We start from the raw sequence: 21,874 nt of genomic DNA, 5'->3' as shown, positions 1-21,874 counted from the left end.
CTGCATTAAACTGAATTATCAACTCATTTTAAGGGTCTGAATAATCTCTGTGAATCCTAATAGAAATTTTCCTAATATACATGCGGGTACCAACTTGTTCTGAATATAATTTATTCAAGACAAGACCTGAATGTTCACTTGCATATAAACATATCAGGTGAAATTCAGCATGGCTCAAAGAGGCAGTTTTATTTCAGAGATGTTCTTAGGACCAAGAAAAAAAAAATCACAAATGGAAAGTAGGCAAATTCAAATATAGATTGTTGGAAGCTTTTTAAGTAATAAATGTTTAATCCCATTTTTTTTCAGTGTCATGTGGTTTCCAGTGTACACAAAGTAAAGAGTGAAAAGGCAAAAATAAAACTGGCATACCCTTAATATATTCCAGAATTCATAAATCATTTGTAAATTTAGTCCTTTTACAAAAGAATCCTTATATAAATCGGGGCGGGGGGGGATCAATCCCATATATGAAGCACAATTTAAGCCCAACATCACTGACCAATCAAAATTAGTGAATGCACTGCATCTCTCTGCAGTGAGGAGAAGCGACAAGGTAGGCTGTCATTCTGCAAAAGCTGCCCATCGCAAGCTTTCCTCTCAGAAGCACTGCTTTTCTTTTTTAGAAAGCTTGAATCTCAGTGGTGTCTCTGGAGACAAGAAGCCTTCAGTATGTTAAATTACTTTCATTATGTCTTTTCAGATGCTTATTGATTCTACAGTAGGAAGAGTGGGAGACTGCAGCAGCCTGTAAACCAGAACTAAAGCAGTTGTATACATTAGCAGTATGCTGAAACAATGGCACAGTACAGGCACAAATTTTCATTAAGGTCATTTTTTGAAGATATGCTTATTACCCTCTTTCCCTTCTACTCTGCTAACAAGTGAACAAAATGAATCCCTCCAACCTGGAACTGCTTCACCTGCATCGATTATCAAATCTTTAGTGGAGGTAAGATCTGTTCCTTATTATGATATGCAGAACAAGCAACATTTAACAAAAAAAATTGGAGAAAAAAGGGAAGAGATCAGATTCAACTTACATTAAGTGCTAGTATCTTGTTATATTTGAGACCAGGAAATATTCAAATGCTATCTCCCCCTCCCCATTAAAAACACAATGGTAGAAAAATGTTATTTTGTATGAAAGTCTTGTAGAATATTAAGAACCTGTTTTGTTTGTACAACATAAAGACAGTACAGTTTAAGCTAATACAGTATTGGGGAAAAAAAACACATAAGCCAACCGGGAATATTTTTTTCCTCCCTCAGCAGTATTCCCAAATATTGGCAGTTAAGTATGTTACAGATTTATTCAGTTACTCTTTGAAGGATCAGATAGTCTGTAATTAGTGTACACTTACTGCTTTATGAAGGTTGGCTAATATGACTAATCTCTGATTGCTCAAGAAATCCCCCTTTTTTGTTGGGCTTTTTTTTAAACTTATTTCTTTCATTACCCTGTACATTCAAGCCATTTATTAAAAACACGGATTTGCTAAACACTGATTTCAAGAAAGGAAATTATAACAGTGTGCAAATTAAACAAAAACATATTTCCTATAAAGCTCATTGACTCTGCTCAATTTCTCATTAGAAGACAAGAGAGTTGTATGTATAAACTACCTGCCCACAAGAGCTATAAAACTACATTTTCTAGCTGTAGTCACAGACACACTACATCCAACAGCTATTGCTTCTAGTCGGGGTTTTTTGTAACCTGCACTATTTGGAGAACAGGAAACTTGTCGAAAAAAACTAAATTCATATAAGTTGACAGAAGGATGACATGATTTTACTAGCAAATAGTGAACACACTAACTGATTTTCTATGTAATCTATACGATCCAATTTTAGAGATCTTTTATTCATGAAATAAGTGATATTAGAAAATATATTCTTGCATTACTTTATTTTGAAATTATAAGCCCTACTTTTAACCTTTTTTTTCCTCCCCTTCACAAGGGCATGCAGCAACTAATTCAGTTTTACAACTGACAATATGAAGAATGCAGTTGACCGGGTATCTTTCTAGCTGTATGACCTACAAGCAGCAGGATCCATCACTAAAATGTATTCTTAAGACATAAAGGAATTAGAAACAAAACATGGAACACACTTGTATTACCATTTACGTGCACGACACTTCAACAATATACATGGAAGACTAACACATCTGCTCAGATTTTCATTACAAGAAGAGTGCAATGATCGATTCTTAAAATGGTGAGCATTTCTTAAAGAGGGATTTATAATTTAAAACCAGAATTGTGGAAACTACTGATGCATGAAGAAACAATGAAACATGAATTCCCAAAAGGAGAATATGCATACTTCACCAGCAAGCTGAATAAGGGTTTAACCAAGCTTTTTCTATACTACTCATTAAATAACTTATTTGTCATAATGACTAATGGATATTTTTCTCTCAATTTTATGGTCTGTTATGTATTCTCCTTAAATGAAAATAAACCAAATTAGGTAACTCATGGTTACTCTCAAAGCACATGAACTGGATTTTATGATGTATAGCAACTTCTTTGACTAAGCCATCACTCAAAAGTAATGAGCAGGAATTTTACAGAAAGAAATACACAACCATAAACTAAAGGATGTCTACATACACTCTGAACACAGAGATCAGAAATTATTTTTTTTTAAACCTGGAAAATAAAAACAGGCTGCTACAAAATGCAACAGGGGAAAGAAATTAACATCACTTAAAAGAAGGTTTATTTGTTATTGCTGGCTTGAAACTCAGAACAGACAAGCAGAATATGCACTGGTCTGTAGAAGTAAGGCAATTAAGAAGTCCCCATGTTTAATCAGAATTTTTTGCTGCTGAAGTGCTGGAACAAAAAAAAGAAAAAAAAAACCCGCAAGGAATGAAATAAGAGCCCAGCTACTGCTTGGTTTCCAGGTTACAGTGCATGTCAAATATCTGTCAGTGACACCATGTATCAATTTATGACAAGCTGCTGCAATGATCTGAAAGGCCCTTGAGGCGCAGAGAACAGGTAGGTCAGCAGTTGCATGCACCCCACCTCCGCTCAGCATTTGCAAGGGAACAGGCACTGTCCAGAAGGGCAATGCACTGGGTAAATTAGCTCCCTGCCTTGACATTTCTGCTTTTATTTAACTGAAATCTAATCAATGCAACAAGGAGGTGATGTTTAATCTATTCATAAGACTTAGCACATCTGAAGTTTTCTGTTGCACAAAATTTCAGTTGGCCTAATGTTAGTGTTAAGACCATAATTTGTTTTAGCAGACCTGCTTTTGATTTCCTCCTTGCTTTTGCTAAGACGAAACAACTCCATTTATCCAGTAATGCATTTGGAATGGTTTCTTGAAATCCATTCACAGCCAGGACAGTGTACACAGAGGAAATAGTATTCCTGAGGGTTAATATAAACCTAACAGAGGTTGCCTAAATTAGAAATTAAACAAAGCTTTTGAAATATTTCTTGTTTCGTTTCACACCTGAGACTAATATGTTCTAATTTACATCTTTTGTATATAAGACGTACATGTGAAATAACTGTTGAAGCATACCAAGAATTTTCATCATACAATTTGCAATTAATAGTATTGTGCAATTGAGGCTTTTCAGAACTGCAGATAAAATCCATTTGCATATTGTATCCCAAGTGTGCTTAATTCATACTTTCATTTAAAAAGAGCTCATTTTTGTTCACCTTAGTGCTATCCATTTTTAATGTATTCAGAATGGAACAAAGGTCTGCATTTAAATTTATTTTCATGCCAAGTATGTCCCCTCTTAAATTTAAAGCTACCTAAAAAAAAAACAAACCCCTCAAGTATCATAACAAGAAATTGAATAACCTCTCTTTTATTTATTCATTTCATTACAAACTCAAGAGCTGGCTGACAATATAAACAAACATCAGGTATTACATGCAGCTGCTACATTTGCAACCTGTCAGCATGTGTAAAACAAAGCAGATGAGCCACAAAATAAAAAATCTCCTAGATGTAATAAATGCTACCTTTTTTGAATCTCATTTATTCCTAAGACAAACATGCTATGTATATAATTCCGTTGGATTTAATTGCAGTTTGTATTAAAAAAAAAAAAAACAACACAAAAACCCACCAAACCCAAAACCCTGAAAGAGACAATTTTCTCTTTAAGCATTATTTTCTAAAATTATTCCCTTAAATCTATTCTGGAATAAAATTTAATACTCTTCCATTCCATGTAGGCACTGATTTCTCAAAGAAATTGAATATTCAAATCAGAAGAAGGAAATGTAGTATTTGTATAATAAACTCCATTCCCCCAAACCCACATAAGTTTTGCACTTGAAATTATAGATACTTATATAAAGTTGTTGGAGTGGTAAGTTTCATACATGTAGATGCACACAAGATAAAAGCGAACAGAAGTCTTCAAGCTCTGTAAAAATCTGCTGAATTACAGAACTTCAAGTTTCAGCCCACAACACTATTGCAAACTCTTCATAAGAAAGAGGCTGCTAAATTGCCATAAATAATTTAAATGTTCTTTTTATGATACATAAGCAACAGTGCTCCCTGTTCCTATCACTTTCTTTTTCCACAAGAGCCTTTTTAAAATGATCTTGAGTACTAATTTGCTAATACTTAACAACTTTCTTCTAAAATGACCCTCAACGCAATACAAAGGCAATGCGCAATTATAGTTTATTCAACAAATGGGCCCTTTGTAAAAACCACATCGCTATAAATAAAGCCTTGTCTCCCTAAGTGGAAGCTTTTCACTTTTTTTTTTTTTTTAAACAAATCCTGCATTCCTTTAAAAAGGAAAGACCTTATTCTAGATCCTCAGGCTTTTGAGTCCATGCCAACCAAAGCTCTAAACATACAGTAAATCAAGAGTTTGATAAGAGTAGATGCTTTTCCTCCCTGCTCCTTCCTCAGCATTTATCTACACTAAGTGTTAAAAAAAGAAATCAAACAGTTCCATATTTTATTTCATCTTTCAGGAGAAAAAACAACTGCAACAAAAGAATGTGTTTCTCCCCCATTCTGGAAGTCAACATGCAGTCTGAATCTAACATTACAGTTCGAGATGCCATTGATGACATCGACACCAACATGTACCGACCACTGTCATATCCATTAAGCTTTCAAGTTTCTCTCACTGGATTTTTGATGTTAGAAATTGTTTTGGGACTTGGCAGCAACCTCACCGTGCTGGTACTTTACTGTATGAAATCCAACTTAATCAATTCTGTCAGTAACATAATTACAATGAACCTTCATGTACTTGATGTAATAATTTGTGTGGGATGTATTCCTCTAACTATAGTTATCCTTCTGCTTTCACTGGAGAGTAACACTGCTCTCATCTGCTGCTTCCATGAGGCTTGTGTATCTTTTGCAAGCGTTTCAACTGCAATCAACGTCTTTGCTATCACTCTGGACCGATATGACATCTCCGTAAAACCTGCCAATCGAATTCTGACCATGGGAAGGGCGGTGATATTAATGACATCCATATGGATCATTTCACTTTTTTCCTTCCTGATTCCTTTCATTGAAGTCAACTTTTTCAGTCTTCGAAGCGCAAGTACTTGGGAAAATAAGACACTTTTGTGCGTGAGTACAAACGAGTACCACACTGAGCTAGGAATGTACTACCACCTTCTCGTTCAGATTCCAATCTTTTTCTTCACTGTTATAGTAATGCTAATTACATACACCAAAATACTCCAGGCTCTAAATATTCGGATTGGTACAAGATTTACAACGGGACAAAAGAAGAAAGCTAGAAAGAAAAAAACTATTTCTTTGACCACTCAGCATGAGACTACGGACGTGTCCCACAGCAGTGGAGGAAGAAATGTCGTCTTTGGCGTAAGGACTTCTGTGTCTGTCATAATTGCTCTACGCCGAGCTGTAAAACGGCACCGGGAGCGACGAGAACGGCAAAAGAGAGTCTTCAGAATGTCCCTCTTGATTATCTCAACATTCCTTCTCTGCTGGACACCCATCTCTGTTTTAAACACCACCATCTTATGTTTGGGCCCAAGTGACCTTTTGGTAAAGTTGCGATTATGTTTTCTAGTAATGGCATACGGAACAACTATATTTCACCCTCTACTTTATGCATTCACGAGGCAAAAGTTTCAGAAAGTTCTGAAAAGTAAGATGAAAAAGCGAGTTGTTTCAATAGTGGAAGCAGATCCCATGCCAAATAATGCTGTAATACACAACTCATGGATAGAGCCTAAAAGGAACAAAAAGATTACCTTTGAAGACAACGAAGTAAGGCAGAAATGTTTAGTACCTCAGGTTGTCACTGACTAGATTTCAGTATTCACCAAAACACATCAAGCGGAATATTTGAACAAACTGTAGAAAAATACTGCCAAATAAGAAAAACTTTTTTTAACTATTGGCGAGACTGTAAATTTTCAATATATATGTTAAATAGAGTAGGTCTTGTATATTCAATTTCTTCATTATGTAAGATATATGTTGCATGGCAGTTTGTTAGCATAATACCATGTGTATATTTGTCAAAAATATTCAAATCCTCTTTTTTAGAAAATAAATAGCCTTAAAGAAGTGCAAACTTTTAAAAATATTTGTATGGCTCAGTTTCTCTGTAAATATAAAAGAATTTTTAAACAAAAATTCCACTCAGGAATACTTTTCTAAAGCACAAATTCAACATTTTGCATGATTTGGTTTTTTTAAATTTAATTCATAAACAGTATTGATCAGAGATATTCTGAATGCTATACAGCTACAACTTGGACACATTTTGACCTCATATTTAGATAGCTACTTATTTCAATTTTCTCCAGCATGCAATTACCATGCACATGTAGACAAAGCCATTTACGTGATGTCCTTCAATTAATGGTTCAGAATCAGTTAATTTTGATGGGGGGAGGGGAGAATTCACGTTGGTCCAAAATTGAGAGTACTTTTAAGAAAAGTAAAAAATCTTGCGTATACAATCTCAGATCCACAGTTTCTACATACAAAATATACAACTTTGAATAATTACACAGGAGGGGTGGAGGGGCTAACGGGAAAATGAAGGCTAAATGAAGGCAAAAACCACAGACAAGTTATTGGGCTTCCTGCTAAAAGACAACCAACCAACAAAGCCATTCCTGTGCAAAGGCTTAGATTTTCACACTGATAGGGTTTAGCTAGACCTCCAGTATGACATGAGGACCTTTCATACAGAGATTTTTCATTCATACCATCCATCTACATAGATAGATATGGCTGTCAAGTGCCACAGCTAAAGTAGAAGATAATCTTCTTGCCCTCAATAACTTTTGTATTATTTTGACTTCACTTCTCCTTCGATGATGTTCAGTTCTAGCCATGCAACTGCTTTGTCACAAACCAATCACCAATACTGTTAGCTACCCTATTTCTGTATTTCCTGGACGGCCATGGTATATCATCATTCTACATCCTCTTTTTCTATTTCATCTTATACCTGCAATGAAGAATCAAGCAGCCTTAAGAAGTCACCATCATCCATAGCACTGTAAGCAAGAATTAAGATATTCACCCAAACAAAAGTTTGTTGAGTGGTTTGCACTACCCCATGCTTAAAAAATTCATCATTTCAATGAACAGTGGCTATATTCAATGACTAAGTTACCAGTTATGGGGGGAAGGGGGAAACAAAACAAAAATCTGCAAAATTAATTAGCATGATTTCACTTGTCTTGTTATATAAACTGCTCAGTGTGTCACCAGCTACCAGTATAATTAAAAGGCTAATTCTCAATAAGTATTGGCTTCTATTAAAAAAAAAAAGCAGAGCGTATCCTTGAATATGAGAGCTAGTTTGACTAAACTATTACGTAAAAAAATGAGGATTTCTGAAGCACTTTTCTGAAACTGCATATAAAAAAAAAGTGTGGTTTTAAGGGAGCAAAAAGTTATTTTCCATTACATCATTAAGTTATTAATCATACGTGTATTGCCAAAACTGGTTTTGTGGTTAAAAAAAAAAAAAGCAGTACTTGTAATGTACCTTAGTTTACTTAGGCTCATGGCTTAGCTTACCAGAACAGAAGACAAAAAAAAAAAATACAACAGCTCCATATTCCACAAAGACCAGCCACTTACAATCATCCAAATTCTACCTAGAAGTTTTATTATCTAATTGATAATAATTTGTTATCTAAAATTACTGTGTAACATATATTCAAACATAATTTCACTGGCTTTTTTCTAAAAGCTAGCCCAACAACACCTGCATTCAACTGTACCCACTTACAGTGTTGATTTCATCGAAGCTATCCCTAGTTTCCTATAAGAATTTAAATCCTTCATCTTATCTGAGAGGTTGCAGGGGGGAAGTAAACTTAATGGTTTTATGCAAGAAGCTTTTTTTTTAAAAAATCCCAAATTTACTACTTCAAAAACATACTTTCAGGAATAAGCTGTTCTGAAAAGTAATGTAAGCAGGAACTATTGTTTCTTCTTTTTTTTAATACTTCCTCCTTCCTCTGCCTAGCTATCCTCTGTATTCTGAACACTGAAGGAAGGAGAAAGTAGGATGTCTAGGGTTAATGGCATAATATGATTCAACTGATTACTTAACTTTCAATAAAGCATACTTAAATCAATTAAAAATACTATTCATTTATTTAAAAAGAAGAAAGAAATCATAATGACCACAACACATGAATAAGCTTACATCATGTCCTTATCTGAAATAAGCATTTAAGAAAAGCTTTCAGACTCGAAAGGTTTCTTGACAACATGACTTTACTTTTTAAAATTAAATAAATCCTCAAGAACTACATGTTTAGTGTTAAAAGCTCATTCATTAGAAAGTCAGATTCAATGAAGCAGTACTTCGTAACAAAGAGAAAACACAGCCTAGGAATTAGTCAGAGAGATTAAGTCAGGTTTTAAAGGCTACGTCGATCACAGTCACTGATTGCCTTTAAGAATATAAGCAAGTTCATTTTTACATTTACTATTCTTCATCTTTCATTAAATAAAGAAAAAAAAAAGGATTTATACCATGTTGGAGTATACTTTGAGGTCTGCAGAAGAAAATTCTGCATAGAGCAGAGAGTAACACAAGTAAGAATATGTGCAATCCTATATACACGCAGGAGTCATTATAAAACAGAATCATACATGATCTGTACCACAAAGACGACAGATTTAACACAAACAAGACAAAATGAAGAGTAACTAGTGAAGGAACACTGTATATCCTACAGATACAAAAGAGGATTTTAGGAGGGATATGAAGGTGTGCCGTGGGTGCTTGACAGACAGACTAAAACAGAACGCAAAAATAGGCAGCATCACTGGAGAAAAAAGGGCAAATATATGCCATAGTATTGTACAATAAGAAGCCCACTACATTCTTAAAAATGATCTCACCACAGTGAGTCATTAGTTCAATTACATTTCACACCACTCAGCCTAAGGCAAGTGGAATTGTACAGGACTCTAAAAATAGTAATTCCAGCAAATACGTCTCAGAAACAGAGGCAACCACCACCAGTTTCCACATGTTCTCTGTCCCTAAAGTATTAGCTGGTATCTGACTATGTTGTCTTTTAACTTCACATGCATTTCCATTCAATTTTACATTGTAAAATGAGATTAACTCACACTAAAAATACAAAAAAGCTGAGTATAGTGCCAGTATCTATTAGAATATTCAAGAAGCACACCTTAATACACTAGTACATCACAAACCAGTGAAACAGAAATGTAAATACATCACAAATATCTAGTTTCACATTGGCAACAATTTTTACGGATTACAAGGCATTGCTACATGATCAGAAGTTCTGTTTACTTCATTAGTGCCAGGGGAATAGGAATCACTTCAGTGATTTCTAAATATATTAGATTAAAAATGTATGCATCCGGATACATGTGAGATCAATACACCTCTCCTCCTTCATTGTTACATAAATACACACATGTACATAATACATAATTATTATACATCCATACGCACCAAAAGTGGAGTTCAACATTAGCATCTATTTTATATTTATATGGAAGGGTTTTTGATAAGAGTATCTCTGAACTGGAGAGACAGGCACTATGCCCCACCACACATATGCCTTCTCTTCCTCACCAGCACCTTTCTTTTTTTGTCTTCTTTTTAGATGAAATAATACATTCAACAAGCAATATAATTTACCTGGGCACAAGGAAGAATTTTTCTGCTCTGTTAACTGTTACATATATCATATTGCAATGCACATAATAGTTCTTTTTCAACATCAATGCATGTGCTAGTCATCAGAATTTTCTGATAGCTGAATATTTTAGACATATGTTTGTTTCCTCCGAAGAAAGTGTTTTAGTTACCAATTGCCATTAAAGTCTTTTAAAAGGAGAGAATTCAGCATTCTTTAGTAAAGTTTCAGTGTAGTATTAAAAAATATAGAATACACTAACTTACATTTCCCTCCCCCATTGTTCAAACAAAATACCTCCAACATATAGCTAAGGACAATCAGCTTCTGTCTTAAAATCTTCCAGCTTTGTAACAGCCAAATTCCACTCCCACTTCACACATTCTGCTGTAATATCACTGAATTTATTTGTCTTGCACCAACAGGAGAGAAGAATCTGACTCTGTAATTACCTTCTCCTTTTTCTACTTCATAGATCACTCGTGCAATTCAAGAAGCAAAATTAAACACAGGATTTGGATTTTGTTTTGCTGGGGGCGTTCTGAAAAAAAAAGAAAAAAAAAAAGCAAAAAGAAAAAAACCCAGACATAATAACTGACTAATAGGAAAATCAAAATTGACTCATACCCAATGGGTGTTCAAGAAGAAGGATGTGAAGTAGGTGGAGAGTATAGGTCAAGAGGAAAAGGGCAGAAGGTGGAAGGAACCGCTTTAAGGCAGCTATGGCCATCAGGACCACAGAAGGGTGGAGGGCAACATGCACCTGCCATGGAAATAATGCTAACCTTATTTTTTAGATTATAATAAACAAAAATACAAGAAGAACTTATCTTTGAGTCATTGAGTGGGATGACAGCACCGAGAGCGTGCACTATTCTACCACCTCTTTTCCTAGAGATAAACTATACATTTTACTGAGTACAAAGTACATACAGAGTACATGCATTCCAAGAACAGATCTGAAAAGAAAATGTTATTAGATGTCTGTTCCCAGTGATAATTTTTTTAAAATGTTACTGAATTTTCCCTCAAATCAGTATTGGCCAGATAGCTTCGAGTGTGTTTCACTACCACAGTATGTTTTCAATCACTGCTTCTTTATCTCAATTTAATTATTTTTGTAGAGTAATAAATTGAAGGAGAAATATCATTAGACATCTTTATGTTCTTTGTTAAAATTACACTTCAGTGATAATTATAAATTGAGCCAGAACGGAAGAAATATCTTCCTGTGTATTTACTTTACAGATTTCTGTATCAGCTGTTTTCCTATTTTACAAAGAAATTCTCACACAATGAAAAGAAATTCAGTTGAAATGAAAAAACAGAAGATTTATAGTGAAAGTTCTGTGGTAGGTAGAGAACCTGCAATTACTAAAACATAATTTATTTTTTATAGTTTGAATGAATTATATCCTTTGAATATAAGCATTTCTATATCCTCATTCTGTATCCTGACACTGCGCAGCCAGGCAAGCAGGCGGGCAGGCTGCCGGCACAAAGCTGTTGGCGAACAGCATGCCCTTGTTTCCTTTCCAAGCTAGGTTTTTGGAAGTATACTTTTGGTTTCTGTTACTCTGCTATGATCTCTAACTTCCTACCCTATCTTGCAATAGTTTAACTCGATACCATATCTCAAACAAATCAATGTCACTGCTGAAACAACATTATTGCTGTAAAATCTGTCACTCTGGCTATGTCAGACTTATTAACAGAGCAATATTAGCACAGCTTTACTTTCAACTGTACTAGGATCTCTCACAATCTGTTGTGAGATTTTACTTCAAATTAAACTCAATTTAAACTCAATTAGTAGGGGGAAAAAAAGCACAATAACTGATGACAAACTATTGCTACTCTGTACCATGGTTTTCTTCCAAATCTTATTTCAAGATATTTTTCATAAATCCCTGTCACAAATAAACAGAGAGAAGGAAGAAGGGAGAAGAAGAAATAAAGGACAGCTTCCCACATTAGTAAATTACTACAAATATCAGTGATACTTTGTGTATTAGGTTGCATTTACCAGTGTGCTGAAAACTTGCATAAGGAAAAATGGGAAAAGAACACTATTTGCAATCATCACAAAACGAGAGGTGAATGTGAGCACCGCTGTTGTAAAGCACCTTAACAATAATGAGGAAGATCTATTATTCCTGCTAACAGCTCTACTAGCTAGTAAGTGAGACCTATCAATGAATGAGAAGGAACAAAACAAAAGATGTGAAAAGAATTTGTGGGCAAAGCAAAGGTTTTAACAAAGTTATGTGGTTCAATAACCAAAACAGTGGCTTCTACAGACTAAATACCTAACCCAAAAAGAACTCTAATGGAAAACCAATTTTTTGTGTTTTGCCAAAATACCACACACCTGCACATATATGGAGTACACTATAGCTAAAATAAGAAGATTTAGCATATGTATTTGTTGCTACTGCAGTCAGTAAGTAAGGTATTTCATGAGAGATTTTTTTTCAGACACAACAGACTTTCTAGGAGTATATTTGCATGTAATAAAAAAAACAAGTGTTACTTGAATTATAAATTCATCTTCTGAACAGTTACCAAGCAAACATCAAATCATAAGAAATTTCCAAATTGAGTGAATCACTTCAAATTCTATGTTTAAATGGGAACAAACATTTAAGCTTAATAATTTCAACTGTATGAGGTTTTACGCCCATAAATATAAAATGGAGCTACAAAGCTCATCTGCAGTCGTATCAAACATGGATAAAGCACAAAAAAATGCACATGAAGACAAGTTAAAGACATCTTTAAAAAGATTAATGTATTCAGAAGCTTCTGACAAATCTTAGGCCTCAGTTGTACAGCTTACAGTGCAGATTCCAGAAGCAGTTTAAATAAAGTGGAATAAAAGTGGGAAACTTTTGATTCAGTCACTAAGACTTTGTTATGCCCTAATTTTGTTTCAGTCAAAAACCTCAAGTTTCTACTACATCTTTAGTTTGCAAGCTAGGTCAGCTAAAAATTGGGGGGGGGGGAATTTTTCAGTCAAAAACCTCAAGTTTCTACTACATCTTTAGTTTGCAAGCTAGGTCAGCTAAAGGGGGGGGGGGGGGGGAATCTTTGGAATTGTAGACAATCTGCTACAGAAACAGTATGTTCTCAAAATAGTAGGATGTTCCTTCTTTTAATGAAGTTAGGTCTTCACTTCTTTCCCTGAAATGACATGAAAAGAGATACAAGACCATACTGTTCTTCCGCTGAAGAGGGTCTACCTTTAAGGTAACAAAGCCAGTAATCAGATTTGGCTCCTGTGAGCAATGGAAGGTTGGACCTAAATGGTAAACAAATAAAAAGACTGGACTATTTCACTTTTCAAACCATAACTGAGAAGAGTCCATAAAATTCTTGATGAAACTAATATTTGAAAATTACGTGCGTGAGTTGGGAGACAGAGGAAAAACTACTCCTGTGAAAACAGCCTATTTTTAAAGCTGTTTCATATGTGCAAGAATTAAATCTTACTCTACACTACTCATTACTTTGTATTACATACAGCAACACCTTCACTAATCTTTAAGGCAAGGCAGAAATGACAGTTACAGGAATACTGGCTCACATCCAGGGCCCGAACAAAGATTAGACTTCAGTCTTCTTTTCACAGCTATTTGGTTAGACTTTTTTAACCTGAACTGGCTCACACTTTCATTAGAAATGAACAGGATAAAATTGGTTATTACGTTTAAGATTTGAACAACCAGTATTTACTTGAGGAATTACAACAAAATTGTGTACACAATCTCATTTTTCAATTATTTTATACTTGAATTTGCCAGGCCTCATTTTCCAGTCCTTAGCTTTTGTCATTTCTTTCTCTGCTAATCAAAGAGCCCTTCTGCGACCGTTTATTTTCTCCCCATGAATGCACCTCTACAGTCTTAATCTTCAAGAATAAGAGCCCATTTAATCTCCTACTGTGACATGTATAATTGCATTTATTCATAGGTATCCACAAAACTATGTTTTTATCTGTACAGCACAATTCCCTATACCAATTGTGGAAGTAGAGATTTGCCTGACATAGCTGCATGAATGCTAGAACAGAAACAACATTGGTAAAGCAATCTCAGCATGGATGCAGTCCAATTCCAATGCTTTACAGAAGTTTAGTACCATATTTTCATATCTGTAAAAACAGAGATCATACTTTTTTCTTTTTTTTATTTAAAAAGCATGTTATGTGTACGTGTTGAACATTCAAGGTGCTCTGCCCATTCATAGCTGCTTCTCCTCCCGTAGCCTGCTTTAATCTGAAGTGTACACCCATAGAAAACTACCACTACCTTACTTACCTCTGTTCCTCTCTTCCAGCTCCGCTAGCAAGAAAATTATCTACCAAGAATGTAGAGCAACTGTGAGGTGAGGAGAAGATGGCTTATTTAAGTACTTACTTAGGGGAACAACACCTTAAGGAAGATTTAAGTCATCTAAATTGTAGATTATGCACATAAATCTATAATGCATCTACACAATTTCTTTAATCAACTAAGTAATCAAAACACACAAATTTGTTTGACAACACATATTTTCCATAAAAATGTAGTTGACTATCATTAATTCAGCTTTGTACTCCTGAATTCTTCTTTCAAATGAATTCAACTTCTCTACTATTTTTCTACAGCAGCTCTGTGTCTAACTGACTTTGCAACAGAAATGCCCTTTTTCTCCTTGTGAATGTTGGAACAACACAAACTGGACTTTCCCCTTCCCCATTCAGTAAGGAGTTACAAATGAATGGCTCTGGGAAGTTAGTACATTTGTATAACGTTCTCCTTAGTTATTGTTGGATTACAAGGTACCCTTACTTTATTACCCAAATTACCCTGCCTTCAAAAATAAAGCAAGAGCATTTACTGAAAAATCTTCCTATTCTAAATCTTTATGAACAATCTGGAAACCTGTACATTAATAAGGTTATTCCGTGATAGGTGTCTTTCTGGTTCCTGCCAGCCATGGATTTTTCTGCAATATTTTAAATTTATCATATCTATACTCTACATTTGTAATGTATTCAGTTGTGTTTATACATTGTTTTCCAATTATAGTTGTTGTCTTTGCTTTGTCACCACATTAGAACAGGCCTTTAGCCAGGACTACCCTCTTTCTTGATTGCCAAAAAGCCAGTATTTCACAATCTAATATAGTCTTCTCGGTAAGCTTTCGACTTTCAAGTTTGTCTAAATATATTTGTCCAAAATACTGAACGGAAGATCCTCTGCATTGAAAAATTAACTCTTTCAAAAATGAAACATTAAACACTGGGTCTCTTCTCAGTTTGCCCTATGCATCATGACTTGCCACTCTGGCAATAAGTGACTTCCAAATCCAATAAGTTTATTTATTATAAGAGAATACAGAATAATGTTTCTCCTTGTTGATAATTCCTGTGTTAGAAAATGGTGATTTTTTTTGCCACTGGCCACAGAACACAAACAGTCTAGGCTCCCAACATCATTCTTCCACCTATCTCAGAAACATGCTTACACAGCAATGCTTCCATTTTTCTGGTTTAATTCAGTGGGTTGTGAAAGTAACATCTTTTGGATTTTGTTAGCTGGCGCTCTGATCTATATGCATTTACAGATACTTCTACTGTAACTTCTCATTCTGTTACCCCCAATGAAATTTTCCAAACATGATTTGCTACCACCATTATTTGATCTTCCAGTGAGCATTCTAATCAAATGCTCACTTCTTTTTCTTGGTGATCACAAGTTACCTGTCCATTTAATCTATTTCTATTCTCTCTCACCCTGACTATTTCTGAACCTGATTGTTCAAAAAGAAAAAAAAAAAAATCTGTTTTCTCAGACACTTAACACAATACTGAAGTGCTATTTCTGAACTAACCATGTTCTTCTTCAGTACAACCACCGGGCTATGCACTAATAAATGCTTCAGTCCTAGCAGAAAGCAAAAGATCAATATTATAAACTGCTTCTCAGTGTTATTTCCTTGACCACTAAACAACTGATTTCACCATTGGCCATATATAAACAAAAGGAAGCGCACATCCTCCTAGCTACCCTCAGCCAACTCCCCTAGAAAAAATACTTGTGACATTTCTCCACACCTTCCCATGGGGATGTGACAATCTGAAACCACTGAGTCTGATCACCTTAGAGATCATTACTCTGGTTCTGGGAAAACTAGCCTGCAGCTTACTATTGAATTTCCAAGTACCTAAATGCTCAGGAAAGGAAGAGGAGAACAGAGAAAGTTATAAATGCCAATTCCTACCAGAGCTTCAGACTGCATATGCAGACCTGCCTGAAACATAAAATTGCTATTTCCTTGTAGAACCTCCACACAGAGCAGAACAGATGACTAGATCCGCGCTCTTTCAGATGCATCATTCTAGCTGTAAATGGTGTCAAACTCTACAGAACTGAATTTTTCCATATTAGTTGTTAGTGTCACTGACTTGTTTGTTTATAATAGGTACTCTGAGTCCTATTGAAATACAGTGAGAATACACCACCACTCAATTTCGAGATGACATCTCTCTGCTTTGCAGATATCCCTGTGTTCACTCATTATTTTAAATTATGGAATCCAACTTGCCTTTCTCTTCATGAACATAGACACCTGTGAGTAGATACTTTTTTCTTTGTATATATAATATGTAAAAGACACTACAAATTCTTTTCAAACTCTTGCCAGCTATTCTTACTCTCTACAATGTATTGATAATTTACAAGATGCAAAAAAGATAATCTTTCAGAGATTCACAGCTAACCTCTGTCTCTCTTCCATTCTCTCTCAGCCAAAAGTAATTCTTTTAAACTCTTTTCTCATCTTTGGTGTGCACTTTTTTTTTTTTTTAAACTAATACAGACTTTTAAAGTCAGTGCACAAAAAATTACTAGATTCAAAGGCAGACAGAGTTTGCAGATATCTTTGGGTCTTGATAAATTTTGTATGTCACCTGGAAACAGACACTACCTTTCACTTCTACTTTTAAATAGGTATTTTATTCAAAAAGTATGACTACCCAGTAACAGAATACTTTGTCTCAAAACTCAAAGATGCCCTAAGATTGTACTAGTTACACAGTCATAACTGTTTCAAAGTAATTAAAAAATTAAAAAAAAAAACTCTGAAATTTTATTTCTTCTGTATTTGGCTAAACACAAGCATTCACAACAGTAAGATTGTCTATGTTACTGGTTCTTCCAAATCCTTTCATATCTTCACTGTCATGACACACCCTAGCTAACAAACACAAAAACACTTACTGTTCAAACACTTAAAATGATCAAGGGGTAAAACAAAACAAGGTCCAAACACCCTTACCAGCTGGGATGGTTCCTTCTGGTGGGGAACAACTATTCCTTAACAGCAAAACAGAAACAGGTTTGGTATAATTCCTCTCTGCTCTACAGAGATACTTTGAGAAGAGAGCAGAAGAGGAATTTTGTAATTAGAGAAACAGAATATAACTATAATTTTCAGATTTTAAAGTCACACATTTAAATTCACTAATTGGAAAACAAACGAACAAAAACTGGAAAAAACCCACCGTACGAGACCTGGCCTTTACGTTTAAGCTCATTAATGAGAAAAGATAGGATAGTGTAATTACCAAGACCTTCTTCCACAACTTTCCTCTTCCATCACTCCTTCCATTCTTCATTTCCAACCAGTTCCTCTTTCAAAATTCCCAAGCCCCTCTGTTTCAGCCTTACCCAGGTGGGACTACAAACCCCAGATATATCCTCTGGCTCTCAAAGCCCCAGACCATCTGATACATTACCAAAGCAGACAGAAAATACTGTAGGTTCAGCGTTTTTAAGAAATAAGTAGTACCGGCTTAATCTCAAACACAGAACTGAATGTGCTACGAGGGCAAACACTATTCGTGCCTCATGCACATGACAGTACACGAGAGAGTTTAAATGCATATTAACTTATCAGCTGCATGACTGGTGCAGCTACTTTGCTGTCCTGATAATAATTCCTCTCCTAGTGGAAAACACTTTTTGGTAGTCCATCACATCCCCTCTCCCCTTCCTTAGTTCCTGTCCACTATCATTTCTTTCCCACCGGAGTCCTCCAAACTGTTAGAAGCAAATAAATCAAGAGCTGTCAGGCCCCAGATTTTACTCTGTACCTGCTGAAGCAGGTACAGAAGGCTCAGTGTAATACTGGCCTACAACCAAAATGTCTATACGTTAGATCATGATCAAATTTATATTAATAATGAAATAGTAGCAATCAAAATCAGATTGACAGGGAGGTTGAAAGAGCAAAGCTTTCCAGAAATGTAAGGAACAAAAGGTGTGGACATCTGTAACTGGGAGCAAGAAAGAGCAAAAGACAGAAAATAGTCTTTGATGGGCTTGGAATCAGGATAAAAACTGTTAGAAATACTCCTTGTGCTACAGCAAAGGCAACTTGAACACACTGTAATTAATTTATGGCACAGCCTTGCTAATGGGACATCAATAACATACCTCTCAGGAACAGGTTAACACCTCAAGATAAAAAGCGGAACACTAAATCAATTTTAAAATATCTGATATACAGCCCTCTGACAAGGTCTATAAACTTGAGACTAAAATTACCAAATGCTTAATAATACAGCAAAATCAAATTCTTCGAGTAGTTATAGCTAAAAGACTAATCTCATCAAAAGCAGAAATCAGCTTAATGCTAACATGAAAAAATAGTTTCATAATTCACTCAATATGGCAAATTTGAAACATGTTTATGGTCATTTAAAGGAAACTAGACATCAAGAAAACCCACCATTACAATTATACCTGGATTAATTCTCTAGAACTGTATGCATGAAGAAAATTAAATTTCAAGAGATCAGAATAGTTATGACTTTGGAAAACAGTGACACAGCAATGAAACTACAATGAAGCTACGTTAACAGAAACCAAACTTAAAAACCTGAGGAAATATAAATTCAAGCCCTACTAATTTAAAGGTTATGTTGAAAAACAAAATTCCAACAGGATATTTTTTTCTTGTATCAATTCAAACTTAGTCTTTTCTCTCATGTGCCTGTAATTATTTAGTGTCTTCTATTGAAAATGGTTAGAAAAAGAATGCATGCCAGAGATTAAGTAAAACATACCAACTATTTACATAAAATGCTTTGTCTAACATAAAGTTTCCAAGCTAGGAATCCTAATCACAGCAAAACACAATTTGATGGTAAAATCTGTACATTCTGTCTGCCTTGTTCAAAGAGGATAAAGAGGTCTTACACTATTAGCCTCTTACTAATGAAAAATTGTATTAAGTTTTGCAAGTCATTTTGTTACATGCACATTAATTCAGTATCTTAAAGTGAACAGGTCAAATTAATGAACTTGTTACATACTATCAAGATTTTTCTTTATTTCAAAAGCCAACAAGAAATAAATTAATATCCACAGGAGCTCCTTAACTCTGCATAAAAGGTAAAGATGGCATAAAATAAAATAATATGGCCTAGAACAAGATTGTTGTATGCATAATTGAAACAGAGAAGAAAATAAGTGGGTGGTATAGCAACTACAGAAGAGCACAAGGACTAGCTTCTACACTCATTACACAAAACATTTGGTTGTACAGCATAATTCATGAAATAACAAGACTCAGCAGAAGCTTGAATAGCTCTTCCTTCTATGTTAATTTACAATAAATCAAGTAGTGACTTTGGCAAACATGAAGCCAGGAACAACACTAAGAAAATAACAAGATCTTCTTAGATCCAAGAGGATTTTTTGTTAGCATTAACTATCCATAGCTTTCATGGCACTCCTTTCCTTGAAAAGACAGATCAACTAATAAAACCAGAATCTTTCTAAACATAGTAAATTGAAGCTTTACAAATATGCTTTTTTTCTTTTCCTTTATCAATGTATAAAATAAGAACTTCAATTGCCTCTGCTGTATGAATGTAAGCTGAATGGTTCTATCAACGTTATCACATTAAAAATAAAGAATAATTATTTTGCAATGTATCTGACTCAGAATGACCAGTATTATCCATGAGAAACATAGTATCTGGTATATATATATTTATTTATTATATATTATACAATTATGCTGTGATTAAATGCACTATTAACCATATACAGTTAATCATGTAACTACAGGCCACCATTTTCAGTTTTTACCAGAGATGCTGAAGAAAAGCAGTTCAGACAGTGTGTTCTATATGTTTCACACATGAAGCTGGCTTCATGTTTGTAAAGAACTTCTCATTATTTTAAAAATTTTTTCTAAGTCTGATCTGAAAATTAAGCTTTTATATAAAAATGAGTTCTCAGTTTCCAAACAGTTCAAGACACTTTGTTTTAAAGCTACAAATATTAAGGCTTTTAAATTATTTGTATGTCTGCTTGACCTTCCCACCAGAGAGGTTTTTTTGGCCTGGAATACTACAAATAAAACTTTGCACAACAACTTTTTGCAAAATCTTCCATCTTACGGTCTCAGGAAAAACAAACAAAAAACCCCCCCAAAAACCAAAAACACAACTAAAAGGAACAACATGAAATTGAAGAACATGAAGATTACACTCAACTACAGAAAGGCATAGTATATTTTAGCCCAAACAATTTCAGTGAAGGTCTGGCAGTGTTACTGCTAACACCACCAGGGACAGAAGAAAAGGTTTTAGCAAGATATTTGCACTTACTGTGGATGCAGATGTACCACCTGAAGCAGCACCATTCAAAAATAATGCAGATGGCTCTGAGCCAGTAATACAATTCAGTCATTCTCAGCAGGACTAATTACCCCAGGCAAAGCATCATGCTATCATGGCCGTGTAATTTCTATTAATCAAATCAGTTCAGTTATCCCTACAGAACAGTGCATTGTGCTACGCTATTTTAGAGGACACTAGGTCTTGCACAAGGCAGTAAATTGTACTGCATCTAAATCCCTAAGCAAAAGTACCATGAAAGCAACTTTTCCCTCCAGATTGATGTGTGTTGATTCTTACGAGAAACTGTGCACAGCAATATTAGTATCAACAAATCTGTCTGCTCTGTGTACAAGCAGTGAAAGACCTCACTGACATGATAGTAACCAAGTCCTTCCTCACTTTAATTGCAGTTTGATTCAACACAAGATCTGGCTTGGCAATCGTACACTCTAAATTCTTCAATATGATATGGGAAGGAGGCAGCAGTGAAAGATAGCTACCATAGTATCTATGGCAGGTGTTCAGACAGCTTACTATTGCAAATTTAGTAATACTTGTGTAGAGACACATAACACATATTTAATGTTACTTCAAAAACCGCAGCAGTTAAAAAGAAACAGTTTTTATACAATGATATTTAACCTGAAGGACAAATATTACAGTCAGCCAATCTGCAATCACTTCAGAATAAGTCTCCCTGTTTTGGTCAGATTATTTACACTATTCTAATACCCAATTAATAAGGCACACTGTGGAAACAATAGGTACAGATAATTCCAACTTGCAATAGATATGGATGAGATAATCACTATAAAACAAACAAGTACAAACAGTTACTACTAAAATCAATTTTCAACAAATTAAAACTGTTGTTTCCAGAATACTGACTAGCAGTGCTTAGTCATCATCGTTCCCAAATATTAACCGTGGCCAGCAGGTCGAGGGAGGTGATTCTGCCCCTCTACTCCGCTCTGGTGAGACCCCACCTGGAGTACTGCGTCCAGCTCTGGAGACCTCAGCATAAGAA

At 35.0% G+C, this 21,874-nt stretch overlaps 2 protein-coding genes across 2 annotated transcripts in view; one reads left to right on the top strand and one right to left on the bottom strand.

The window, feature by feature from the left end:
* The window catches only part of COG5 (component of oligomeric golgi complex 5), a 194,212-nt gene that overhangs the window by 155,281 nt on the left and 17,057 nt on the right, over window positions 1–21,874 (bottom strand). The gene's annotated exons all lie outside the window — the stretch shown is intronic.
* On the top strand, window positions 4,993–6,580 carry GPR22 (G protein-coupled receptor 22). Its single transcript, XM_019474596.1, has one exon. The coding sequence runs from the start codon at window positions 5,014–5,016 to the stop codon at window positions 6,313–6,315; it is 1,302 nt and encodes a 433-aa protein (XP_019330141.1). The 5' UTR covers window positions 4,993–5,013; the 3' UTR covers window positions 6,316–6,580.

This window comes from Aptenodytes forsteri, unplaced genomic scaffold, assembly GCF_000699145.1.
Source record: "Aptenodytes forsteri isolate BGI_AS27 unplaced genomic scaffold, ASM69914v1 Scaffold137, whole genome shotgun sequence".
Taxonomy (NCBI): domain Eukaryota; kingdom Metazoa; phylum Chordata; class Aves; order Sphenisciformes; family Spheniscidae; genus Aptenodytes; species Aptenodytes forsteri.
The sequence above is the reverse complement of the archived record's forward strand: the minus strand, read 5'-3'. Positions and strand labels throughout refer to the sequence as shown.